Raw genomic sequence first — 21,077 nt, 5'->3', positions numbered from 1 at the left:
TGTTTAACATCTACATGAAACTGCTGATGAGATCAGTAGTTTGGGATGCAATATAATCAGTATGCAGATGCTATATTTTTGTCTTGAGGTCACTCATATAAAGTTGTGTCTTGAAGCCGTTGGGATGGAAAGGAACAGATAGAGGCAAAACCCTGCTAAAATCAAGTTGCTGTGATCCCCTAGATTTAGGAATTCATCGCCTTTGATCTTGGATGAACTGTCACGTCCCCATTTGAGACTAGAAACAATAGCTATAAAACGATGCCATGACAGTACACTACAGGCAGTGGCAAATCACTTCTGAAAAATCTTTACAAAAAAATTGCATAGATTTCCCCAGGCAGTCTCCGAGAATTAAATACGATTGAACAGGAGAAAAAACAAAGCAGAGAAATCTATAGAAAAGTTGTATTTTGTTGTTTTGATTTCAAGATAAAGAGGATAATGGTTTACTATTATATTTTATGCAAATTTTAAAAGAATGCAAGTGCAACTTTGAAGACTTTGCAATAGTTGCAAAATGTTTTCAAACATGAAAAATAATGATTTACCTCTTCACTGTGTTCTCCATCCTTGTAAACAAGATCGTAATTGGAAATTGTATCAGATCGTGGAGGGGTCCAAGAAAGTAATATGCTTGTTTCAGATTCAGGTTCAGCTTTGAAGTTTAGTGGTTGTCCTGGGACTGAAAGAAGAGCACATAAGCGCATTTACTCAAAAACCCAAACCCTTCAAGGACTCTGCTTATATCTGTATAATTTATATAGACTACACTTTCTAAATACCTCATTTCCTATAGCCAGTACTCTTCTTCATCACTGTGGTTTTCATGCCAGTTCTTTGTACTATCTAAGTATTCTTACAGGTAGTCCTTGACTTACGACCACAATTGAGCCCAAAATGCTGGTTAAGTAAGACTTTTGTTAAGTGAGTTTTGCCCTATTTTACAATCCTTCTTGCCACAGTTGTTAAGTGAATCACTGCAGTTGATAAGTTAGTAACCCAGCTGTTAAGTGAACCTGTCTTCCCCATTGACTTTGCTCGTCAGGTCACAAAAGCTAATCACATGACCTTGGAACACACCAACAGTCATAAATATGAATCCAGTTCCCAAGCATCCAAATTTTGATCATATGATCATAGGGATGCTGCAAAGGTCATAACTTGAAAAACGGTCATAGGTCATGTTTTTCAGTGTTGTTGTATCTTTGAAAGGTAACTAAATGAACTGTTGTAAGTCGAGGACTACCTGTATTTATCTGTCAGAATTGGTTGATATTTATTTATGCTGCCTAGAGAATTGTGAGACTTGGAATCCACACATCTTAAAGTTGTAGAGGTTGACAAACACTTCTCTAGTCTAGATGACAAGCATAATAATCATCTAGATTTACATAGCTAGAAATATCAACTTTCTAGCTATGTAAACTCTCACTTGAGGTAATAGCAAAGGCATGGTTGTGCTAGCTACTGTAACCCTAATCATGGGAATTGGTTTCTGTTTTAATACCATCTTAATTGTGAACTCTTTTATCTGCCAATCATTTCCTAGGAGCACCCTAACCCATTGCTAATGTCTCTCCAGGCATTTGAAAATGTAAAAACTGTATAGCAGATTTTCGTAATGACAATAATTATGTACATTAACACTTCATTCTGAAATGTGTAATTTTACAAACCCTAAGAAGCAAATGTATTTGCTTCAATTGTTAAGCAAACCATAACACAGTTTTAGATCTCATATCTATATCTAGAAAAAAAAAGCTGGAATATTTTAACATTTTTTTCCTCCAGATCTTACAGCCAAGTAGATTTTAAAATGCATATAGTAGTTGTTTTTTATATCAACACACCATTATATCACTGATTAAGTTTAAAATGATGTTACAAGAGTTGCAGTCCTTAAAAGTATTTTTTTTTTTTTAGTAGCCATTAGGAAGAATCAACACTGGAACTGTGGCATGGCTGAGGGGAGTAATTTTTTCTTTTCCACTATATTCCTGATTAGATTTGACTTTGCTGGCATAGTTTTACTTGGGAAGGAAGCACTTACTGAATGAACACAGTAGCTTCTTTCAGATCATTTTTTTTTGGGTACCCCTATTTTATTTTATGGGACTGAATTTATATATGAGATAAATAAAATTTATGTAAATGAATTTCATTATTCTACTTTCTGCTCCGGAGGTTTTTTTAACTATCTGGAGCAGACATATCAAACTCGCGATGTCACGTGACATCACCCGTCATATCAGAGCTTTTTCCCCATTGCCAGCAATGGGGTAGGCACTGTTTCCTCTTGATGTGTCTGGCCCGTGGGCCGACAGTTTGACACCCCTGATCTGGAGGATAGGGACAGGAAGACAAAATCTATTCCATTGATTGATCAATGCAACCTATTTTTGTTTTTTTTTTGGATGGAATAAAGTACGTTTGTTTCCTAAAACAAAATGGCTGTAAGGGTGTGTATGGACATTCAACAGATCAGCAGAGAAGTAATTTGCATGTTTAAAAGGGAAAAGTATGATCAATTATAATACATTAATTGTTGAAAAAATGAAATGAAAAGAAATTCAAACTGAAGCCAAAGATAAAACAATTAGTTTGCAAGACCTAATTCCTCTAATCTAAAGTAACCAATCAGTTAGGGTGATCTGGGTTAAAATTCCATCTGTTGTAACAATTAGCGTAATGACTTGGGAGAAACTATGCAACCTAAGTTTCAAAATAGGATGTCAGCTGAGCATAGGAAAAAACCATTAGAAAGAAATTTAAAGTGACTCCACCTTAATTGTCTTGGGTATAGGAGGGAGGAAGGAAAAATGCTGTCCATTCTTTAACTTGCATTATTGTTTATGTGGAATTTGTTTGCTGATGAGGCCTACTTTTAAGGCTAATATCAATTTTGTTTATAATGGCCACTAGCTTCTCCAAGGTCATTTCTGTGATCCTTTATGGTTATAAAAGTGTTTAAGTTATGGACATCAACTCTGTTAACCAAATAACTTTAAAATTCAGTAGAGATATATTTTGACTACAATTGGGTATGGACTATCTTATAGTATTTTAAGCTTTTAATAGTGTATTAAAATATGTTAGTCATGTAATATTTTAGATTTATTAGATACCCGCTTGTATATGACAGCTTATTTTGGGCTTTTTATTATCTATACCATCTATTTTAAATATTGTTTTAAACTTCAACTTAAATTAGTATTATTTCTTTTTCCTTTCTTTGTAAATTGTAATACCTAGCTTGTAAAAATAAATAAAGCAAGAAGCAAGTATTTTTGGATTGCCTATGCAAAGTAATTACTTTTTACTCTACAATTTAGGAAAAAGGAGCAGATGAGAAACTGTTTTTATTGGGGAGCAATAATTTTAATGTTTTTGGAATCCCAATTTCCTACTGGCTATTTTTTAAAAAAATATGTAGAAACTTTTTTTCCTATTAAGGAAACAGGAATATAAAGAAAATGAACAAGCAAAAAGAAGAAATTGATGAAAAGATTCTAAAAAAGTTACAAAAACTGTACAGTTATTCAGTGAACATTAACCTCTTTACAAATTAAAACCTTTTTGAAAGATTAAATAGAAAATAGATTATTTTTAACAATTATAAAAAGGATTTTAAAGATTTTTTTAATCTCTGAACTAAGTGCCAAAATCTCTACTACTTTATTCCTAAATGATAGGATAAAAAAGAACTACTAAAATATTATAGGTAAATATTTTCTAACTTTTTCTTTGCTGTACTCATATTGATATATAATATTTATGAACAATTAAAATGTTCATGTATTCCTGATTTAAATTCTTTGGTCAATTCTTTCCCCCCTTAAAAATCACATATTAAATGCTACATTTACCTTGTTGAATAATATGGAATATATTCTTCTTAAATTTGGTCAAATTTCTGTTCGGAATTTATTAATTTTGCCATTTCTGAATATTCCCTAAACCTAGGTTCCCAATATTGATATAATCAGTAATTTCTCTCTCTTTCAATACTGTGAAAAATTTATTTCCACAGTTGTGAACATGTTTCTTAGTAAATGTCTTAATTAATTGTGGTATTTTTCATTGAGATCTCTTGGCATTATGTCTAATTTTGAATTGTGGTTTCATTTGATTTTTAACACTTTCTAAATAATGTCATGTATTTTTTTTCTCTATACTTTTTTTGAGGGGGAAGGTTTTGCTTTTTTTTTTTCCATATCTGCTACATATGGTAAAATGGCCTCTTGACAATTACTGACAGAGTTGCATACAAAGTATAAAACAGTTTATACCAGTTTTCCTTTAAGTTATAATTCAGGATAGAATTTTATAATTTGTTCCATTTATCTTTACAAAAATATGTGGCAAGTTTTATACATAAAATACCATTGGTCAGTGCTGTAATTTAATTCTGGAAAAAGTTCTATGTCATGGAATAAATTCTGATAGATCTCAGCTGTCAGGAATGTTTGAACTAAATTTATTGAATTTTTGTTTTTTTATGAACATATAATATACATCTTTATAAGACTATTTATAATAGAGAATCTTAACCACAGTATTTTGCTGATTGGCTGATTTTCTTCCCTGTTTATATTTTCATATTCCTTCCCTGAGTTTGTTGGAGTTAGGCAGTATGATAAATTCTTCACAATGTATGCTGTACTAATCAAAACATTATTATTATTTTTCTTCAAATAAAATTATGTATGTAATTGTTGTGACCTGGAAAATCATAAATAGAATGTGTTTAAAAGTGTTTTTTATTACAAGGTTTGAGGAATATAATCTATATTTTTCATTGTGTTGCTTATTTATCTTACATTATTCAGTTAAAGGAATGAAACAAAGAAACTCCCCAAAAGAGGAAAATTTCAACATACCACTACATAACTATGGTGGAAAAAGACAAAATAACAAAACAAAATAAAAGGTGAAACTTTAAAGTATGTTCTTATTTGAAAATACGTGCAAAGGTAAAACAAGACCAACACTAGAGACAAGATTAACGTATTAAAAGAAGTGAATACAATCATGGCAACAATTTCTACAGAAGACCTTCTAAAAACAACATAAATGCAAGACCAATGTTTCAGAAAAACTATTTAAGAACATAAAAACTCTGCACTGCCAACATTTGCAAAAATTTCAGAAGGATGCATTAGATATACGTTCATAAAATCTAATAATTAATTGGTGGATTTGATCAGTACAAAGAATTGCCAACCGGTCAGGCACAAATAACCAGAGCCACCTTAAAATAAGCAATTTTATTAACTTCTACCTAAGTTATAAGAATCTCCCCAGACTCCTTGCCTTCCTTTGAGAATGACAAGATAAGTCTTCATCTTGGGAGAGCTTAAGCTTAGAGGCTGCTTACAGCTATGCAACAACTCCAAGCTGGGTCCCTGCTTGACCCTTCATTGCAGCCTAGCTGGCAAATTCCCAGCATAACCATCTTTAATTGTATTGCCTAGAATAATTCTCAACCCATAGCAAAACTTATTGGAAGAAATACCATAAATTCCCTCTTACCTCCGGTCTGAGTGATGACTTGTATATCACTGGAAAGTGGTCCATCTCCAACTGAGGTAAAAGCAAGTACTTTCACTGAATAAGTTTTCTGTGGTACAAGATTCCCAATGGTGGTGATATGGCTGTCAGCTACATTATGCTTTAACCAGCTGTTGACATGTTGGGAAGGATCCATAGTATAATACACTCTGTAGCCTTGTATTTGACCATTTGGTTCCTCAGGTTCTTCCCACTGCACTAAAATGGTGGTTGAGCTCAACATACGAGCTTGTACATTACGTGGTGCACTAGATGGTGCTTGCTCTGAGGTCCGTGTTGTCACAGGTTCACTGGGTGGACCCCTTCCTATGTTATTCACAGCAACCACTCTGAACTCATATTCGGAATATGGGCTTAAGCCAGCAACACTGTATCTTGTTGTGGCTACTCCATCAATTTCTTTATATAGTTCCTCAGAATTCTTAGGTTTATGCTGGATTATGTAGTAAGACACTGGCTCAGGATTTCCAGAATCCCAGGTCAAAGTAATGCTTGTTGCTGTGCTTTCGGTCACAACAGGAGTTCCTGGAGCTTTGGGCAATGCTAGAAAAATATAACAAAATAACTAAGGAAATCCATAATTATTTGGAGAACAGAAAATATCTATTAAAATATATAAGAAACAAAAATATTTATTTATTTGTTTAATTTTTATGCCACCCATATCATTCTGCAAAGTGATAAACCTTAAAATATTAAGCATTTACTCAATATCTGCCAGAAAGAAAAACATTAAACTTTTCTAATCTTAAAACACATATTTAAATGTGTTTTAATAGGCCTCATATACTGAATTTTATAGGAGAGGCGCATATAATAGAGAAGAAGAGATAAGGCATCAGTGAAGAGGAGGGAATGGAACAAAGTCAGGTTTTAATTTAGTTACTTAGTTCCTACTTGAATAAATAAACAAGACTTAGATCATAATTAAAATGTGCCATTAATTTCAATGGATAATAAATGCAACTAGCATGAATCTTTTGACTATTGAAAATAAAAGCCCTTTCAGAATATTTTATTTATTTATTTATTTATTTATTTTTATTTACAAATATTTATATGCCGCCCAATCCCAAAGGACTCAGGGTGGCGTACAAAGTTAAAAGTCATAAAACAATAAAATAATACAGTCAATTTCTATCTTGCTTTTTCAAAGAATGCATAGTTCTAATTGTGAATATATGGCTGAACTATAGGAAAAGCCCTTAAAACTGGCTGAGGAGGATCCCAGTAAGTTTCTGAACAAACTGAGATAAAAAAATCTGGAAAACCCCATGAGAGTGAAGACATGTATATATTAATAGTCAAAATATTTGTTCATAGAATAGAATAGAATAGAATAGAATAGAATAGAATAGAATAGAATAGAATAGAATAGAACAGGGCTTTTCAACCGGTGGTACGAGTACCACTTGTGGTACATTAATGAGTGGCAGGTGGTATGCAGCCCTGCCTAGCCAGGGGGAGGAAAAGAGCCAGCACAGGCAAGGACTTACAGTGAGAGAGTCCATTGGAGCTGCAAAGGCTCCAGGCTCACTTCTGGCTCACCCTCCCCCATGAAAAAGGAGGAGGGGCAGAGACAGGAGAGGCTATAAAAGGAGGCAGTTTGGGCAGGAGAGGGAGAGAGAGAAAAAACAGCAGCCTTGGGAGGAGGAGGAGGAGGAGGAGGAGGAGGAGGAGGAGGAGGAGGAGGAGGAGGAGGAGGATCAAGCAGGCTGGCCATGAGCCGATCTACATTTGCTGTGGCAGCCACCTGTGCTGGCAGCAGCAAACAGGCAAGAAATGCAGTGGGGGAGGGGTCACCCTCCAAGAGGAATGAAAAAAGACAGCAATGGCTGGAGGTGAGGCACGAGGGAGGGAGTTGGAGAGTGGAAGGATTCTTATGTGCTTTTGTGACTTTGAAGTTCTGGGATTTGTGCAATGTGGGCTTTGTGTTCTTAAGGAGTGTTTGGCAATTTCTATTTGGCTGATGTCTTGTGTTAGCTTCTATTGCTCTGCTGTTGTTAGCTGTAAGTTTTGCTGCAAGGGATTTTGAAGTATTTTTCTCCTGAATGGATTTTGCCTGTAGCATTCCTTTACTTATGAGTGGAGCCATTTGGGGAGGCTGCCTTAGCCAGCAGCCAGTACTTACATTTTTTTTTCCTTCCTTAAGTGCTGGCTGCGCTCCTTACTTTCCTTTCTAGCCAGTAGCTAATTCTTAAAGGGGAATGTGCCTTTTTAAGCTAGTTCACTCAGCAGCTTGTCTTTTCTGTCTCTGGAGGCCTTTCCTTGTTTGATCAATATATGGAAAAGGGAAAATATGGGGGGGGTTCAAATTCTTCAGAAGGAGATGGGAATGACAAAAAGCTGTTCCAACCTAGAACTAAGGAGAAACTTCCTGACAGTGAGAACAATTAATCAGTGGAACAGCTTGCCTCCAGAAGCAGTAAATGCTCCAACACTGGAAGTTTTTAAGAAAAGACTGGACAGCCATTTGTCCGAAATGATGTAGGGTTTCCTGCCCGAGCAGGGGGTTGGACTAGATGACCTTCAAGGTCCCTTCCAACTTTATTATTATTATTATTATTGGTCATCGCACAGTCAGCCAGATGTTCAGACTGGATTTGGCATTTTGTCTACCTGGGATAGGCAGATGTGGATGTTTGATGGTATTACACATATCGTCACAGGATGGAAGCAGTTCCTAGCAAGACCCCCTTTTGCAATTGCCTAATAGCGAATTTGTCAATGCCAATGGTGTTCAAGTGGTGCTCCAGTTGTTTTGGGATTGCACCCAAGGAGCCTATTACTATTGGTACTACCCTTGCTTGCTTTTGCCACAGTCTTTCTATTTCTATTTGTAGGTCTTTGTATTTTGTTATCTTCTCCAGTTCTTTCTCATCTATTCTGCTATCTCCAGGCACTGCCACGTCCACTATCCAGACTTTTTTGTCTTTCTTATCGACAATTGTTAAGTCTGGGTGTTATGTTGCAGGTGCTTGTCTGTTTGAATTCTTGAATCTGAGAGCAGTTTATCTTCTTCTTCTTCTTCTTCTTCTTCTTCTTCTTCTTCTTCTTCTTCTTCTTCTTCTTCTTCTTCTTCTTCTTCTTCTTCTTCTTCTTCTTCTTCTTCTTCTTCTTCTTCTTCTTCTTCTTCTTCTTCTTCTTCTTCTTCTTCTTCTTCTTCTTCTTCTTCTTCTTCTTCTTCTTCTTCTTCTTCTTCTTCTTCTTCTTCTTCTTCTTCTTCTTCTTCTTCTTCTTCTTCTTCTTCTTCTTCTTCTTCTTCTTCTTCTTCCTCTTCTTCTTCTTCTTCTTCTTCTTCTTATTATTATTATTATTATTATTATTATTATTATTATTAAAAGAAGGGAGGGAGGAAAGGAAGTCCCGCCTTAGCACTTAGCCATCAACAGCTCTGCCAGTGACTTTGCTTGTCAAAAGGTTGCAGAAGGGGATCACATGACCCTGGAACACTGTCACCATTATAAATATGAATCAGTTACCAAGCATCCAAATATAAATCACATGACTCTGGGCATGCTGCAATGGTCATAAGTGTGAAAAATGGTCATAAATCATTTCAGTGCAATTACAACTTTGAACACGTTTTTTTTTTTTTTGGTCATCAAGTTTTTGACACCTTGCTAGGTGGTACTCGAATATTGCCATATCCTAAAAGTGGTACAATGGGTAAAAAGGTTGAAAAGCCCTGGAATAGAATAACAGAGTTGAAAGGGAACTTAGAGGTCTTCTAGTCCAACCCCCCTGCTCAGGTAGGAAACCCCAATGTCTTCTTAAAAACTTCCAGTGTTGAAGCATTCACAACCTCTGGAGGCAAGTTGTTCCACAATTAATTATTCTAATTAATTGTGTCAGGAAATTTTTTCTTAATTCTAGGTTGCTTCTCTCCTTGATTAGTTTCCATCCATTGCTTCTTGTTCTGCCCTCAAGTGCTTTGGAGAATAGCTTTACTCCCTCTTCTTTGTGGCAGCCCCTGAGACATTGGAACACTGCTATCATGTAACCCCTTCTTTTCATTAAACTAGACATACCCAATTCCAGCAATCATTCTTTATATATTTTAGCCTCATGTTCCTGATCATCTTGCTATTCTCTGCACACTTTCTAGAGTCTCAACATCTTTCTTACAAAACTGGATGCAATGTTCCAAGTGTGGCCTTACCAGTGTTGCATTATAAAGTGGGATTAACACTTCATATGATCTTGATTCTATCTCTCTGTTAATGCAGCCTAGAACCGTGTTGGCTTTTTTGGCAGCTGCAGCACCCTGCTGACTCATATTTAAGTGATTGTCCACTAGGACTCTAAGATTCCTCTCACAGTTATTACTATTGAGTGAGGTACCACCTATACTGTGCATTTGTAGAACCTTACTTTTTCACCATTGGATTTCATTTTGTTAGATAGGGTCCAATGTTCAAGTCTGTCAAGATCTTTCTGTATCTTAAACCTATCTTCTGAAGTATTGGCTGTTCCTGTCAGCTTGGTATGGTCTGCAAATTTGCTGAGTTCCCCATCTATCCCCTCATCCACTCACCACTTGTTTATTTAAACTTGCTCTCCATACCAGGGCAGGACTGACCCCATATTTATTAATATCTGCTTAAGTCCTGCTTGATTAATGGAGGCAGTCCTGAGAAAAAGCCTTCATGGAATCCAGAAGGCCATAATAACATCTGTAATGTTCTGTTTCTAAATAAGGTGATTAAAAATGGTGGTCTTGCAACTGCAGACATCCTATATCAGGATGAAACTGAATATTCGGACCTCTTTCAATCAGGGTTTGGCCTAAGCATGTTGAGGATCTGCCTGGGCAGGTTCATAAAAGAAAGGCAGACACTCAACATACCTAAGGATAACTCAAAATAAAAGTACCAGGTCATTATAATACCCGATAAGTCAGCATGTTCATATAGGATGTTCATAGAGGGTGTAGCAAGTGACCAAGCATTCATAAATAGGACTATGGGGTTTAACTGTTCCTTTGTAACCAGCTCATCTTTTTTCATCAGGCTTCAGCCTGAAAGGAATTAAGATAAGTAATCAGGTTCTTCTCCTTTCCCATTTATTCATTATTGTATCTATTTCTCACAAAAACCTAGCAGAGACATTCAATCTTGGGCAGAGCAGCAATCAGAAAAAGACCTAATTAACCAACGTGGCCAGGTTTTGCTAGCTAAGTTGGGGCTATTTTCTATTTCATTTAGTCTGACCTAGGTTTCTGGCAACATTATTGATTCTTTCTAAATGGCTAGGAATGGATATATAAATTGGCTCCTCTTTGACTCTTTTCCCACCTATTTTTGGAATTTATATCAGCTATTCTTGTAATCAGCTGGCAAGGAAGTATTTTTAATTTTCAGAAGTAACTTGGGCTTTCAAATAAAATATTTAAATTGAGACACTGGTAGCCTATGTGTATGTATAATTAATCAGTAAATTCTTTGCAAAATTGTGGGTTACTACTGAAACTTTTTTTTAAAAAAAGGAAGGTTAAATGTGTTGTACCTTTTACAGTTATCTGTGCTATTGCTTCTATAACACCAAGAGTGGACATGGCCACACAAGTATAATTAGCAGACTGCCTAACATCATTGAGCTCTAGGACATTCCTTCCAATTGGCATGTCATCTTCTGGTGTCAAATCTTCAGCTCCCAGCATCCATTTTACATATGGCATTGGTGACCCCACGGCAACACAAGTGATGTTAACACTTCCTCCAGGCATAATTTCATGGTTTGTGGGTGGGATTGAGAATCTTGGTGGGACCCGGCGAACTACAAAGAAGCACAAATAAAACTAATGACCCATATAAAAACTGGGAACTTAGAGCTTCCACACAAGACTCCATGCATATATAAACACAATTTAAAGCACTAATTGGTATTCTTAATTCAGAAAAAAAAACTAAAGAGATATATTTGTACATAAAGTTAATTCTTTATACATGTAATCATTAACTTATAGCACATTCATACTATTTTTAATACTTAGTGGAGATTGACAATTAAATAACTATACACTAGCAATACATAAACATCAATACACACACACACACACATATACATCTCTATTCTTTATACATATATTTATAGAAAAAACTGGAAAGCTGACAGCATGCTTGAGTTGAGTATTAAAATCAACTTCAGTGCTGTACACTTCCAGTCAACTGATGTAAAAAAAATGTGTTGCATCACATCAGAGCCTTGGAACACATCACCTACAATACACTGAAAATACAACTCTGATTTGCTTTCAGACCCAAAAGTGGATGCAGCCTCAAGACCTCACATTGACACTGAAACAAACATAGGAAAACATATATACATAGACATATATGTATGTATGTATATATGTGTATATATATGTTTGTGTGTGTAAACACACACACATGGACACATACATACACATATACATACACATACACACACACATATATATATATGTATGTATGTATGTATGTATTAAAATCATAGGAGAAGAAACAAGACAAAGCCAATATGAGTTCTGGATTTGATCATGCAGGCAAGCAAGTGACACAGTTTAAAAGGAATCATGCTCAGGAAAGGGAAACTTTTATTAGGAAGTAAAACTAATTAAAGGATTGGAGGGAAATGTACTAAGACAGTGAAGATCACCTTTAAAATGTGAGGATATGGTAATTTGAAACAAATAGGGTTTTTAAGGAGGTAAGGTAAGAAGTAGGAAGATACTGGATTTAGCCTAAGGTTGTTACGAAGCAAGTTATGGTGGTGAAGAAGGATAACAGTAAAGCATTCCAGATTCCATAGTTTTCACATAAAAGGGAAAGAAAAATAAGTTGCCAGGATTAGGATAATGTTAAAAGCAGTTCTATGTGTACAAAATGAGGGATATTAGTATCTCTAACACATAGCAACAAGGTATTGCAGTGTTTCCCAAACTTGACAATTTTAAGGCATGTGGACTTCAACTCCCAGAATTCCACAGCCAGCAATTCTGGGAGTTGAAGTCCTCATGCCTTAAAATTGTCAAGTTTGGGAAACACTGAGGTATTGCATTAACAAGGTAATCAGTATTTAAGCAAAGCACAACAGCAAGATAATGATTAAGAATCAGTGTTCCTGCTTCATTTATTCTGTATGTTACATTTGTATATTGCAAGTGTTGAAAAAGGAGAAGCAACCAATTGAGGCCTTTTATTCTACAAAATACTACATCCTTTATTATGCCAGCTTTTTAGATAAGAAGCTAAATTGTACCGCTCAGTGATGATAAATACAGTAAATCAATGTGGTCCTGAGTGAGAGAAATTGACACCTAAGTCTTATTATTAACAATGGGAGTTATGAGGATGTTTTTAGTTATTTATATAGGAAAAAAACCTTAGCTGGGTCAAGACCATAAGCTCCAGATAAACATTTCTTTAATTTCAACCTTCCTACTGGATTGAATAAATAAATGTCTATAGACATGAAAGAGGCTTTCTCTGATGGCCTCATGAGTGAATGGGAGGGGCACAAGGAGAAGAAGGAGCAAACATGCCTTCAACAGCCAATTGATGAAAAGTTACACAAGCAAGTGACAGGCAGTACAGACTCTGTAATCCCAAACAGAATAATTGGGGGGGGGGGAGTTTTGCTTTGTTTTTAAAATAAAACTAAAACACAAGAGAAGTTTTAGTCTTCATGCTTTAAGGAGGGCTTGGAGGAGCAATTAATTGCAGAAAGTCATTCCTGGATCAGCAGGCATCGACAACATAAAAGAAAAAGAAAGAAAACTGGAAGAAGGGAGGAAAAAGCAGGAACACTGATCTAATGGGCAAGGCCTTAAGCATTCAGGAGTATTACCGCTGTTGGTCATGCATCCAGACTTTCTTCTTCTTTGATCATGCACAACAATCAGATACCATCACACATTAAAAGCCATGACCAGGGCATTCTCTTGCTTTAACGTAACACTAACTTAAAAAAAAAGAGGCCACAATGCAACTACATTCATTTCATTTGTATTCTTTGTTACTGGATTAATTAATCGTTTTGTAAGGTGGGTAAAAAAGTAAAAAAACACACCAACCTTCTCGCAGCTCTGAGGGATGTAGGGGGTTTGATGCAGAACACAATGAAATGAGGAAAGGAGAAAAACAAGGGAAACACAGAGAGAGTAAAAAGGCCATATCAAGGCTTTCAATGGCTACTTGAACATCTTTTATTTGTTCTACTCAAACCTTCCTACCTCAGTTCTGTTAGCAATTTTTCACAGGTATTACGGTGTTAGAAATTAGCATTGTTTGAAAGAAAGAAAGAAAAACATCCCTTCAGATAACAATGGCACACATGCCTCATGCAGTATAATATTTTCAAAAGGGAAAGGATTAGGTAGCTTTCTAAGAAGGCCATAATCATTTCTGAACCTTTTCTGCCCTTCAAATTAAATCATAAATATTTTTGAGGAAGTTGTATATTATAACCCCCAGACAATGTCATGAGCTAAACAAACAAAAAAAAAATATACCCCTTTGCCTTTCTAACCCACCCTTTCATGTAGCACTCTCGCTTTACAGAAAGCTACTAAAGACTCAGCTAATGTAAATTATGCCAAGAACATACAAAAGGGAATGCTTCCATGGATTTTTTTTTTTAAATAATGCTTACATGGATCACCATTTCATATCTATTAAAATTATGTTTCCTCCCCTTTCTTCTTTTTTTAAAAAAAATTCAAAGAACAGATAGTTCATTAATACATAGTTACATATGACATATTTCAGTTAATATTTCAAATTAAATATTGAATATATGGGGGAAAGGTTGACAGAAAAGGAAAACATCAGGGTCTTTTTCCCTAAAAATTTTCAAACTATTTTTTTTCCTTTTAACAGAGGTCACAAGGAAACATACCTCAGTACTTTGTGTTTCAATTACAGTTAAATTAGTTTCACAGCAAGCAATAATACTGGGAATTTAAATGCACCAAAATAAAGGAAAGAAGAAAAAACAATAGAAAAAAAATCCCCAATTAATACAACGTTCAGGTAACTAGCCAATGCAGGAAAAGTCAAACTGTAAAAAAATGCAAATATACTTACAACCTTCAAATCACAGGGACATATTAGAGTCAATAGCGCCTTTCTTTTTTCCCCCAAAGGTTTCCATCAAGCTTTTAGACCATTTCTCTTACTGCTAAGTTTTCCCATAATGCCTTGACTACTACAGGTTGCTAAAAAATAAATCTCAAGAGAATCTTAACACCCTTGAGCCTGAATGAAGAGTTGATGCCAGGGTTATGTCATTCCTACCTCTGACATAAAGATTGGCAGGGGCAGAATAGCGAGTACCCGCACTGTTGGTTGCAACACACTCATATTTGCCTTGGTCAGATTCTTCACTCAATTCGATTTGGAGAGCACCTGTATGGATATAAAATATATTCCCGAAGAGATCGTCAAAAAGAATGTTTTTCAAACTCACAACAATACACCGTTTAACAATAATGAAAAACCCTGTAAGCGAAGTCCACTCAACGTCGGTTCATTTTCTCGCTAAGGTAACACAGACAAAAAAAAAATTGATGTGATGAAAAAAACAAGGAGATTATTTTTTTCACACCATCAGTACTAAAACAGGAAAACAATCTGCATTTGGCAAACAATTCTCTAGCATAATACTTTTTTGTCCCAGACTATTAAAATGAAGATGGGTGAGACTGCTTCAAGGAGGTATGGCTTTAAAATAAAACAAAGGAGATTAGATTATCGGGTCATCACATTTGGTTTTACTAAATTCTACTTTTTGTTTGTGTGTGTGGTAAAAGTAATACAAAAGTGTGGAACTTGGCAAAAAGGGGCAAGATGTATTTCAAGAAAATCTTCTTCTGAAGAAGCCCAAAAATGAGCAGCAAGTACAAAAAAAAAGGCTGCTTGAAGTGAAAAAGGAAACAAATTAGTTATTTATAATAATCAAAAGAAACAAAACTCCCTTAAAGACATGCAGATTTGTAAGAAAAAGAAACACATTCAGCTACAATTTACGATCTTTTAGTGCATTTGCTGAAAAACAAGAGGATTGAATTAGAAGGCACCAAAAAAAAGAAGAAAAAAAGAAAAAAAGTTTAAAAAATAAACAAAGAAGAAGCAACCAACCACTGCTGAGGACCTCGGAGTGGCCCCCCCCAAGACACCCATCAAAATCCACAACTGGGATTAGCAGTGTGGTGTCACAAAACCCAAGAAAAATAGAAAACAAGAATGACAAAAGACATGGACAATGTTTATAGAATGATTAAAACCCAGCAATACCACATACCATTAAGAATACTCAGTTATCAACATTTAAATTTTCAAAGTCTGAAGATCAGAAGGATCGAAAAATCCATTGAAGAGTCAATCCAAGAAAAAAATACACGTATTGTATTAGGAAGAAGAATGTGTTTATATATAAATATATAATTGAATTTAAAAGGAAAAAAGTCTACTTGAACAAAAAGAAAAAAAGAAACCCTTTTTAAAGACAAAAGTTAAAAAGAAGATATTCCTTGTTGTCTTCTGCATGTCTGCAACTGTTCTCCAGACCATCTTGGCTTGGTCCAAAAAAAAAAAAAAAAAAAAAAAGAACAGCTAAGGAAGAAAAAAAAATGATCTTTTTTTTTTTTGCTCCAGTTGGACCAAAAAAAAAAGAAGGAAAGAAAAAAAAAGGTAGAAAAAGAAGAAAAAAGAAAAAGAGGGACAAATGATACGCTGTGACTGGGTTGTGGCCTTAAGACCTGGATATGCTTTCTTTGAAGCATATCACAAAATAACAAACCATTTTTTTCAAAAAGAAAGAATAAAACAGAAAAAAACACATTTTTAAATGGAAGGTGAAAAATATGTTGGAAAAAAAATCACAAGATGAAAGTCACTGACCATAACTAAATAGGACAAAAGGAAGAAATAAATATGATGACTGAATTAGATTATGCATTTATTTTTTTAAAAAATGACAATAATGAAAGGGATGGGAGGACAGAAAGAATAAGATCATTCTGTGAACGTTAGTTCAGCAATCTTACCTCTTATTGGTGTACCACCTGGGTAGATAATATGAATGCAAATAAGATTAGAAAGAAGAAGCATTAGTACGAGAAGAAGGAGGCTAGGGCTTTGGAAGAAGAATCAAATTAAAGTTACAGAATTAAATAAGGACTTAAAGGAATCTTTTTTATACTGTCCAAACAGGAATATATTTAGGCATAATAATTAGATTATAAAAAATAGTATACCAAAATGGGGAAGCCATCATCTTTGGAAGTGGGCTGAGGTGACAGGGGCAGGGGAGTTCCTTCATTCATACAAAACTTAGACTTTGAATTATTGAGGAATAAAGTACCTTATATATGTCTGAAATCCTTAAAAAATCTTTATAATTCTACAGTTAATAATAACAGTTTAGGAAGAGAAACTGGGAAGAAAAAGAGGGAAAGATACTGGAGAAAAAGAGAGAAAACAGAAACAGAAAGATGGGGAAAATGGTTATACTAGAGACTATAAAAATAAGCACTGAGTTTATTTTGGATTCTTTTTTCACTTACTCTGCTATCTCTACGTGACATTTGTGTTTTGTTCTTTCTCACTGTGAGTTTCTATACAACAACATTTCTGTGAAGGATTGTGTGTGCACTACTATCACATGTCTGGTGACTATCCTGTTAGTAAAATGCATGCCATGCATTTTAAGAGTAATAATAAGCATTATAATACCATAATTATAGTTTTCTGCATATGAAAATTAGTGGGGGTGAAGTGCACTTCAGAACTAAGCACTTACCAATAGATTCTGGAGATTTAAATACGGAGAGAAGAGAGACAGCATAAAAATATTATTATATTCCTTATAATTTGGTACAAAAATCTTTCAAGTTAAATCTTTATATATTAAAGAATCTACGTCACATGTGAAAATTACTTCTAGCTTTACATTAAAAGAGGTTTACTTTACACAATTCTGCTGATAACAAGCATAGAAGTTGGTTAACAAGACGGTTTAACATCACAGGACCGGTCGGAAAGGTAAACCTTCTGGGAATCAACTGATTTTATAGCATTATTATTTATGAGGTAAGCAGCTCGTTACATTTTCCATCCCTTATATGATATATTTTATATGAGGGAAAGCATACAACTTATAAACAATAGTTATATTATTATGAAGCTGCATATGGATAATGAGGTATTCCATCTGGTAGGAAAACAAAGGAAAGAAAAAAGCTGGGCTCTATACGAAAAGCAGGCTTCTGTAGATCCAGATACTGTATTACTATGGAGGTTTCAGAATTGCTACTGTGGCTAGATGCATCAGAAAACTTTTAGCCAATTCATAATAATCATAATCATAATAATAACAATAATAATCTCTCCTTTCAAAGGATATCCCAAGGATAGTTATTATCGTTGTAGCGGCAGTTTGTTTGATTTTTTTAAATGTCGGTTAAAAATAGTATACAGGAAAAAAAGTAATGTGTTTCATGTATCAGTGGATGGTAGAAAGATATGTCCCAACTGGCTAATCTTTGGTGAATTTCAAACATTGAAAACAATTCATAAAACATAATTGTTATATAGTATTTTAAACATCAAAAATGACAAATTTGGGTTGGATGAGAATAATCATTGGTACTCCTTGCATATCCTTATTATCCTTAATAATAATAATAATAATAATAATAATAGATAAAGGTAGAAGAGAAAATGGATCTGTCAAATCCTGTTGAAAAGCAGTAAAGAAAAGAACAAAAAAATTGAAACTACAGTCACAGCAGTGAGTAATGTGGAATAAACAGAAGCTGCAAAACATTCTGGAAACAGACTATGGAAATTCTGGAAACAGACTATGGCTACAAGACACAAATGGACAACACACTCAACCACATAAAAAAGAGAAGGGATAAATCACAACCCAAAGAAATAAAACAAACACATAAAAAAGGGAAAAAAAACAAAAACAGCAAAAAAATAAAATCCAGGGAAGAATTATTTTAGGCATTAAAGCAGTACTGAAAACAGTAACAATACCTTACCTGATCGTAATTGCTTAATGCGTCCATTGTTGTTGCTTGTATCTACAGGTAAAAAATCTTTGAACCAGGTTATTTCTGGATCAGGATTGCCGCTGGCTGCACATAACATAGTGGCTGTTCGAGTGCGCTCAACCACCTTTAACTGTGGTCCCATATCAATGGTGGGAAAACCACGTGGAATTTGATCCTCTGGAAAGAAAACAGAATGCAGTTTATATAATTTTTATTATGAACCTTATCTCTTTTAGAGATGCATTTCAGATTCTGTGTATTTCAGGCCTATTTTTAATCAAATTTTCAGTTTTTTCTACATAGGGTGATAGGGTTGCCCAACACCATGAACCAAAATAATTCCAGCTCTAATTCTATTCTTGTTAATCGGATAGGATCCTGATTTGTTTGCAGAATTTCCAAGGGAAGGCAATTAAAAGTTTTCAGAATTTGTATCCTACAAGGATATGTTGTTTGTTTAAAGATATAAATTATAACTTTCACTGACAAGTGAAAACATTGGGGAAATGGAAGCTCTATAGTTCCAACCTATGCAGATTTTTGCTGCAGGGTCAAAATAATTTGGTTTCTCATAAGCAGTTAAAGATACAAAGCTATGTGACCTTTCAAGGAAGACAAGTTTCCTAAACTTAGTAAAACTTATTTGTGATAAAATCTGTACAGGTGATTCTTTTTTTTTTTATTGAGAATTTTTAAAAGTTTTACAAATATACAACCAAAAAAAAAAAAAATCAACCCTCACCCCATCCCTCCCGAGCCCACCCCTCCCTCCCCCCTCCCCGAACTTCCCAGAACTGAATATAGGCTTATCTAAAATTTTAAAATATCTAAACAAATTTTACAACTTATAATAATAGAATATATATAAACATTAATAAAAAAATACTTAAAAAAGAAAAAAAGAAAGGAAAGAGAGAGAGAGAAAGAGAAAGAGAAGGAAAAAAAAGATAAAAAAGAAAAAACAAGAAATGGAAAAAGAAAAGAAAAAACAATCTATACAAATTATAAGAAAGCTAAATGATATTTTTCCATATCCAAATTATATTGTATAAAATTTATCCATTTTTCCCATACAACAAAAAATTTCTCTTGAGATTGCTCCTTTAAAAAAGCAGAAATCTTTGCCATTTCCGCCAAATAAGAAACTTTATAAAACCACTCTTGCAAAGTAGGCAAAGAATCCTTCTTCCAATATTGTCCAACTAACAGCCTAGCGGCTGTAATCAAATTTAACATCAATATAACTTCCTTAGCATCACAATCAGTAATAATACCTAATAAAAATAATTGCGGGGTAAATTTTACCCTCCTTCTAAAAATTCTTTGAATATTCCACCATATCTTAATCCAAAAGGCTTTTATATTTTTACACGACCACCAAATATGAAAATAAGTAGCATCCAAACAACCACATCTCCAACATTTAGGCTGTAGATCAGGGTACATAATGGACATTTTCTTTGGATCAAGATGCCATCTGTAAAACATTTTATAAAAATTCTCTCTTAAATTCTGTGCTTGTGTGAATTTAACATTCCTCACCCAAATGAGTTCCCAAGTATCCAGTGAAATTGATTCACCGATATTTTGTGCCCATTTAATCATACAATCTTTAATTAATTCAGATTCTGAGTCCATTTCCACTAAAACCCCGTAAACCCTCTTAATATGGGTTGGTCTTTGATCCCTTACTTGTTTGATAAGATTTTCATCTTCTCTAAGCCATCCCATATTACAATCCGTCTTCCATCTATCCACTATTTGTCTATATTGAAACCATGAATAAGTAAAATTTTCATGTGTTAAATCTTCCAAAGATTTTAACTGCCAATTTTGACCATCCCATCTAAGTAGTTGTATATAAGAAACCGTATCCATCTTGACTCCTTTCTTTATTCCCTCTATCGCATGCCAAGGTATGGCCCATAATGGTATTTTAAAATCACTTCTATAATATTTCTTCCACACCCTAAGCAAAAAAATTCTTATAATATGAGATTTAAAAACCCGGTCCATTTTTTTATTAAAAATTAAATAGGCATGCCATCCAAAAAGTAAATCCCAGCCTTCCAAATGGAGTATTTCTACATTTGTTAAATTCACCCAATCACTAATCAATGTTAGTACCACCGCATCATAATACAATTTCAAATTTGGTACCTTGAGTCCTCCTCTCTCACGGAGATCTTGCATAATTTTAAGTTTGACCCTTGGTTTCTTCCCTGCCCAAATAAATTTGTTAATACGTTTCTGCCATTCATTTAAGTTAAGTTCATTCTTTAAAATAGGTAACATTTGAAACAAAAAAAGAAACTTTGGCAGAACATTCATTTTAATAACTGCAATTCTACCCATAAGAGATAACTGTAAATTATTCCAATTCATTAAATCCTTCTGTACCCCAATCCACAACTTTTCATAATTATTTTTGTACAGTTTTGCATTAGAAGCAGATAGT

At 34.4% G+C, this 21,077-nt stretch overlaps 1 protein-coding gene across 50 annotated transcripts in view; it reads right to left on the bottom strand.

Moving 5' to 3' along the window:
- PTPRD (protein tyrosine phosphatase receptor type D) overlaps nt 1-21,077 on the bottom strand; it is a 478,865-nt gene that overhangs the window by 144,521 nt on the left and 313,267 nt on the right. For 25 of the 50 annotated variants that reach the window (XM_039356096.1, XM_039356097.1, XM_039356101.1 and 22 more), the window contains exons 5-12: nt 18,608-18,796; nt 17,359-17,367; nt 16,604-16,621; nt 14,853-14,963; nt 13,631-13,642; nt 11,083-11,352; nt 5,536-6,117; nt 552-685 (exon numbers count right to left, since the gene is read on the bottom strand). In XM_039356096.1, the coding sequence (XP_039212030.1) occupies nt 552-685; nt 5,536-6,117; nt 11,083-11,352; nt 13,631-13,642; nt 14,853-14,963; nt 16,604-16,621; nt 17,359-17,367; nt 18,608-18,796 (1,325 nt within the window). The remainder of the gene's footprint in view (nt 1-551; nt 686-5,535; nt 6,118-11,082; nt 11,353-13,630; nt 13,643-14,852; nt 14,964-16,603; nt 16,622-17,358; nt 17,368-18,607; nt 18,797-21,077) is intronic. The other 25 variants (XM_039356115.1, XM_039356113.1, XM_039356114.1 and 22 more) reach the window with 6 other exon arrangements.

This window comes from Crotalus tigris, unplaced genomic scaffold (genome assembly GCF_016545835.1).
Source record: "Crotalus tigris isolate CLP2741 ecotype Arizona unplaced genomic scaffold, ASM1654583v1 scf7180000018786.1720131, whole genome shotgun sequence".
In the NCBI taxonomy this organism is placed as follows: Eukaryota; Metazoa; Chordata; class Lepidosauria; order Squamata; family Viperidae; genus Crotalus; species Crotalus tigris.
The sequence above is the reverse complement of the archived record's forward strand: the minus strand, read 5'-3'. Positions and strand labels throughout refer to the sequence as shown.